The following is a 7608-nucleotide window of genomic DNA, read 5'->3' on the forward strand; positions in this document are numbered from 1 at the left end:
GACAAGTTATGAGTTTAATTTTTCTTTCAGTAGGAATAATTCTTACTTATTGCTACTGATTCATCATCCACATATATAACCAAAGTTATAATATTTATTTCTGTAAGACACTTATTTGTTATAAGTTAAATTTACAAAGTAAAATGAGACTAATAACACAAAGCATCCACCTCACTCCTTCTACCACTATGAAACCCAAGATAAGATCCTCTCAACCACTGAGCATCCTAAATCAAGGAAGCAGGACATGACTTCTTCCGGGTATTAACTTCCAGGTTGGAGGTTGCTTTTTAGAAACACAATAGTTAATCCAGAATAAAAAGCAGTGCTTACAAACAATATACAATATACCAAGAGTGAGTATCTTCTTGTAAATTTCTACATAATTATTATATGCAGTAAAGGGAGTTCTAATTAGTATCATTCTATACCCACATTTTAAAAATTAATGCAGTTTTCAATCCAAGTGCTTTTATTGATAAATCTATGCTTACCACATTAAACTCTAACATATTTCAAGTCACCAGATACTGATAATCACATGGCTGCTTTTGTTTTGTCACTTTAATACTTACAATACATATTTATGTTCAATACTTGATTTATTTCCTCTCGAGTATAAGTTAAAAATGGATAAATCAAAAATTACAGGCCTTTTAAAAAAGTATTCCACTATGTATTTATTCCTTAAAAATATAAATTATTGGTTTTTATTCCAAGACTTACTAGTTTGTTCTCCACTTTTGTGAGTCTTAAGTACATAGAGTAATTCTCATACTTCAGTGAAAGGTGTTTTCTCACATTATAACCTTCTCAACTGTTTTAAGAATATCTTATCTAATACGGGATCCCAATGACCTAGGGTTCACAGCACTATGCTGAAGGACTTGATGACATTCAAAAATCAACAAGGAGGACTGTGTGGCTTACCATTCCTATTTCAACCATTCCCATTTCAGATGATATCCCACAGTCAATGGGCAAAAGCAGAAAACATGGCATATCCAGATCATGTACATATCCTATGTCCATATATACATATATATCATGTATATATCCTATGTCCCCAAAACAGAGAAGAGAGAAAATGTTAAGTCAGGAACAAAATTCAGGATGGAGAAAACTCTCACATATGCAACTGTCAAAAACATCTCAATCAACTATGGAGCCCAGTGTTCAGGATGTTCTTATATACAAGACTCATAGAACTGGCAGTAATACTCACTATGAAAAGTCTATATTCATATAGCCTAGATCAGTGATCTTCAACTGAAACACCTGCTTGCAGTTGTAGAAATATTGGAAACCACTGGTCTACTGCCTCAATTATAATAGCCCATCCATGGACTAGTATACGGACAGGTGTCTGTCCCCAAATATAAATGATTGATGAACAGTGATCTTATTAGCCATGGACTCCTGAACTTCATGGACACTGAAAGTGTCTTTGACAGGAACCTCTAAAGAAAATAACTTCATTGTACGTGTATCTATCCTTTTATGTAGAATACCCTGAGTACTCGTTGGCGGATCTGCCGAGTCTTCACACCATAAACAAGAGGGTTGAGAGCAGGTGGTACAAGAAGGTAGAGAGTGGCCAGAAGAACATGGACATGATGAGGTACATTGCGTCCGAAGCGATGAGTAAGGAAAGAGAACATTCCAGGAACATAGAAGATCAAAATGACACAAATATGAGACCCACATGTGCTAAAGGCCTTAAGTCGAGCTTCACCCCCTGGTACCTTCAGCACTGCCTGAAGGATAAGGGCGTAGGAAATGCTAATGGCCAGGACATCAAACCCAACCACAAGCAGTGCCACTGCCAGCCCATAAGCTCTATTCACTGTTGTTTCTGAACAGGCAAGCTTTACCACAGCCATATGTTCACAATAGGCGTGGTCTATCACTGTGCTCTGGCAAAAGATAAGTCTCTGCAATAGGATAGGGAAGGGGATAAGCAGGATTAATCCACGCACCAACACTACAATCCCAATGCGCCCTATGAGTCCGGGATGCAGTATAGTAGAATGATGTAGAGGATAACATATAGCTACATAACGATCCAGAGCCATGGCCACAAGTATACCTGACTCCATGGAAGAAAATGCATGGATGAAAAACATTTGGATTAGGCAGACAATGTACCCAATCTCATGGTCATGAACCAGGACCACTGCCAGGGTCTTGGGTGCAGTGGATGAAGCCAGCACCAGGTCAATGCCAGCTAACATGGCCAGGAAAAGGTACATAGGCTGATGCAGGGTTGAGTCAGTCCAGATGATGAAAAGGATGGTGATGTTTCCCATTAGAGCAAGGAGGTAAAGGACACACAATGGCACTGCTATCCAGTGCTGTATGTCCTCTAAACCGGGGATTCCAACTAGGAAGAAAGAAGGCTGGAGTAACCTCCAGCTGGAATTACTAAGTACTATCATCATTGATCAGAAATGGAATATACAAAGGAAACCAAAATCATTTCTCCATCTTGACGAGTCATGAAATTGTCCAGGTCTAGCTACCATCTTCATCAGGGGAAGTTTAAACTGCAACACAGGAGTCTAAAGTTAGACACATAGAATAAAATTTACTCTTATTAAAATAACTTCTTAGGGATTAGGTAGATTCATATCTGATTAGTATGTGACTAGTTTTATCTAAAGAAGAATAAATATAATCTGTCTTCAGAATAATGTTCAAACTCTGCCATTTACTTTCAAATTGGAACTCTCTATTTTAAAGGGTTCTCCTCATTACCTCTATACACTATTGAGTACTAAAATCAATGTTGTCACAGTTTCTTAAAGTAGGCTTTTTCAGAAAAACAGGTGTGATAATTCAAGTTGTACAGCATATGCCAAACATGTGTAAATATCTGAGTTTGATCCCCGGCATTATTTGGACCCTAACTTGAGCATCACAGAGCCCTAATTGCCAAACTCTCAGTTCCATGATCCCTAAAATTCAGGAGTAAACTCTAGACATCACATACGAAGCATTGTTTCTGTGGTTCCCAAGTAATTTTTGTCATGTAACTCTCATCATATTCCATAATATAGGTCTCTACACTGTTCTATTGTCTACCTCTAGTAATATCTTTTCCATCCACTTTTCAACTCTATGTTGTTGATTCCAGAATTTCATATCCTTTTATCTTCCCAATGATGTACATTATCTCATATTAAGACAATTTAATTGGATGGTTTCAAATGTTTATATGCTTTAATTTCCTTCAAACCCATTTTTAAATATCATTCTGAAACATAAATAAGTTTCAATTGTCTAAATATTTGTAAAATACAATCTGCAAGTGTAAAACTGAATTTATTTATCCATCCTTCTCAAATATTCTACAGGTCCTTTTTTCCAAACATTGTTATTTTTATCATTATCTACCCCCCGAAATCAACATAGAAATTTGATAACAATTCTTTCTCATTTTATCACTCAATTTTTCTAGTAACACTACCTATAGACTTTATTTCTAATCCTCCTTATAACAGTTTTTCTCAACCCATAATTCTCACTTTAGTAAATACTCTCAAGTTTTCTCATCTAGATTGTTTTCTTATATAGCTCTGTGACACTTTCCCTAAACAACTATCTGTCCTGCTGTCAGAGTATTTTTTTTCTAAAATACAGATAACATCATGCTTATTGAATACAAATTAGGTTTAGGCACTTTTGAAACTTGTCTTGGGACTGATGTTATAAGCAAATCATAGTCCCTACTTTTCAAGAATTGACAAGTTAACCAATAAGCATCTATAAAGTAAAATAATTAGATGATTTAATTCATTAAGTGATATTGTTTATAGTGTTCAGTGATGTTTAATTTCATCCATAAAACAAAATCAACATGTAAGACTTACATTCAAAATTTTCAGTTGTAATTTTTTCTGGCCATACCTGACAGTGCTCAGGGCTTTGAGGTCAGGGATCACTCCAGGCAGCACTCAAGGAAGTATATGGGATGCTGGGGATCAAGACCCCAGGTCAGCCATGTGCAAGGCAAGCACCTTATCCACTATACTATTACTCCAACTCTTAATGGTTATTGTATATGCTATCTCCTATCAGTGTTACTTACTATTATTATTATAATTAATAATAAATAATCTCTGGTCTTTTTATCTTTTATCTCTGTGAGTTAGATTCTCTCTAACTTTTCCTATGTCTCTCATCATGAAATGATGATTATTCAGTGATTTTGATAACTCATGATGACAATTAAATTAATCTTCTCTATATAATTCGCGTTTTGATACTAAAAAACTTGAAACATGACATGTCTGTATGTTTGTCTTAAATGATAAACAAAATACAAAATGATTGCATGTTTCTATGAGAAAAATCTGCATATATAATGAATTGATAATGACTCCAATCTGGTAAATTATGTATCTTCTATTCACTTTAGCTATATTTTCCATAAATCACTATTGACCACAATATTTTCCTCAAAACTCTAAACATGGTAGCTATAAAATCTGAAAAATGTCTGTTGAGCATATGTATCCCAACCTTTACTTTCCTTCCAAATTTAAATCTCTGATAACTTCAAGTAACAGTGACATATTTTTATTAAGACTGCCATAAGAATTTTACTCAAAAATAATGTTTTAGTGTTTAACATTTTGCAGAGAAACTTAATTATGTTTCTTACCTACTATTAAAACTTCTCTCCATTTCTAGTTTTTCAGCTGAGGAGTCAAAGAATGAATGCACTTTTGCTAGAAGCTAGTCAGTAGAGCAATGCAGAATGAAGCCAAGCTATATGTGGGCTGCAGAGGGGCATGTGAGAGTGAAATGCAGAGATAAATATGAGACCAACCTATCTATTCTTTAGGGGGGCCACAGCCAGTGATGCTCGGGGGTATTCCTGGGTCTCTACGAGGACCATATGGGATGCTGGGCATGGAGTCCAGGTAGCTGCCTGCAAGGCAAGCACCTTACCCACTGTACTATCTCTCCAGCCCCAACCTATCTATTCTTTCTGTTGAATGATTTGTGAGTGTAGGTGTAGAAGACTGAATTTCTAATTAGGCACTAATTACTAAAGTAAGGCAGAAGGGCTAACTGTTTCATAAAGGAAAAGTAGAAGAGAATTTATTCCTGAGAAACTAGAAATGAAGATAATTTAATTCTGACCACAGGGGTGGCCTGTAAGCAAATGAATTATGTAAATTAACTATTCATACAAATTTAGTACTAGCTGAACTTTTTTGATGGTTTGGGGGGATTTTCTGTCACACAGGACGATGCACAGTGGTTACAACTGGCTCTGTACTCAGGAGTCACTCCTGGCAGGGCTTAGAGGACTATGTGGGATGCTAGGGGTTGAATCTGGGTCAGACCATGAAGGCAAACACCTTACCTACTATACTATCTGTCCAGTCCCCCAGTTGACCTTTTTCTATAAAGCTATCTCCAAATCATCTACATGTCTCCTTTTGTTTGCTAATTAGTCATTTTACCACCCTGCTGATTGCCTTGGACTTTCAAACCTATCCATCTATCATTCTTTGAAAAGTGGGGATTCTGCCTTGGTTATGGCTATAGTAGCATACAAGTTCCAGATATTTAGGCATGTAATTAATACTACAAATTTGCTGAATAAATGTATATAGCTAAAAATGTGAGTAGATGAGTATATTAAATGACCAGGGATTGCATAAACTTGAAGAGATAAGCCCTGAATTTAAAGGAAGTCAAATAGATATTATCAATTTAATGGTGAAATAGACAATGGATTATTGACTGATTTATCCTCATTACTTCACATAGAAAATGATATTCTGAGTGCTTTATAGCAGAAGAAACACCACTGAATCTTATCATATGAGGCTATGAGAATACACAAGGTGTGTGTCAAAATTGGAAAAAAAATCTGTAGTTAAACATGGTCTGTTTAAAGAGATTTATCTATAGACTGTATCCTATTATGTATTCTTAATCTCCTTCTAACAGTAACATGAACTTTAACTCTAACAGTAACAGTAACATGAAGCAGGTTCAACTATTGTTCAGTAAACTCAGCTGAAGAAACATCCTGAGCCTCTAGTTGAATCTCTAAGATGCCTTTCTGCTCTAGCTTATGTGTGACAGTAATGAAAATGTTTTATTCAGGAGAGCTCCACAGTCACTCGAAGAGTAAAGATAAAACCAATACATCCCTCAAGGACTGCGCAAGTAAAGTTTTTAAAAAACATAAAACTCTGCCAGTATTAACTCTGGCAAGATTTTGGTAAAGGTGGTAAATAAGCTATGTCTTCATAGATTCTATCATAATGTGGATACTTGTTTAGCTGCATATTAAAGCTTTTTGTCATAGCCTCATTTGGCTATCTATGAAATTTGAAAGGCACAATCCATAACCATGAAAAATGGAAATCAGGGGTTAAATTTGAGGATTCTGACCACGGAAGAACAGCTACTTTGAGTAATGTTAAAATAAACTCAAGACACAGAGCAGCCGGCATAAGAAATAACATCCATCACAGTTACTACAGGAAAAGCAGAAGTCAGTTGTCAATAGACTTACTTCCTCAAAATTGTAAAATTCCTCAAAGTTAACATAATTTTCTATACCTGAAATTCCATGCATGATTTTGTAGTTGGTTCTGTCATTTCACCTGTAAGGCACATACATTTTCAACTTCCCCAAGGCAGGTTTGGTGACTGAACAAGGGGCTGAGCAGGTGTGATATTATTACCCATTGCTAAGTCCCATAGGAAATACAGATGCACCTGAACCAAAGTTAACCTCCAGATTGGCTTGGGCATAAATCTAGGACTCCAGGGAAAAGTGGCAGAACACAGTAGAGCAGATAGTGGTAACTGCCCATATCTGCTTAGTGTTAATCTTTACTCCTTAGTCTCCATATATCCTTATGACAGCAATAGGAAATCTTAAGTGAATGAATGAAGAAAATTTACAAAACTCTCTAAACTCAAACTTTTCTTTCTCACAAGTCAGAGTCAGACATAACTATTTAGGTAACTATGGTTGTATGTGCCCATTTCTCCATCTTCTGTGAGACTCAGCTGCTAAAGTTCATAATTGAGCCACTTTCCCTTGAAAAAGAGAGTTCACTAACCCAAGATCACTTTTCTTTCCAAGTGCAGCTCTCATCCAATTACCACTCTATGTAAAAATGGAAAGACCCAGGGCCATAGAGATAGGACAGTGTTGAAAATTCTTGCCACATGAAATCATGTGGCCAACCTTGATTTCATCCCCAGAATATGTATCATCCCCTGGACACCACAAAGATCCCTGAGCATAGACAAGATAAGCTTTGAGTACAACTGGGTGTGACCCAAAAACCGAATACAACAAACAAAAGGAAAGCAATGAATTTAGCTTTATTTCATAATTTGAAACAATTTTGAACACCCATACAACCCCATACACAAAACACCCCATACAACTGAATGATAGTGTAACTTCTTCCATTTCTCCAAGTGCTATCCTCACTCCTTAACAGTACTGTTATTGGTGATTTCCCATACACATAATTCCAGCACCAGTGTAACCATCTTTCTCCCCGCAAAGACCTTAGAAGTTGTCACAGTTTTAACAAAGGGTCAGAAACCTCATTATCA

At 36.2% G+C, this 7608-nt stretch overlaps 1 protein-coding gene across 1 annotated transcript; it reads right to left on the reverse strand.

Annotated features, from left to right (window-relative positions):
* Positions 1-1490: 1490 nt before the first annotated feature.
* LOC101555603 (olfactory receptor 52L1) lies at positions 1491-2438 on the reverse strand. The gene has a single exon (XM_004621183.2). The coding sequence runs from the start codon at positions 2436-2438 to the stop codon at positions 1491-1493; it is 948 nt and encodes a 315-aa protein (XP_004621240.2).
* Positions 2439-7608: the final 5170 nt, after the last annotated feature.

The sequence above is a fragment of the Sorex araneus genome, chromosome 6, assembly GCF_027595985.1.
Source record: "Sorex araneus isolate mSorAra2 chromosome 6, mSorAra2.pri, whole genome shotgun sequence".
Classification (NCBI taxonomy): domain Eukaryota; kingdom Metazoa; phylum Chordata; class Mammalia; order Eulipotyphla; family Soricidae; genus Sorex; species Sorex araneus.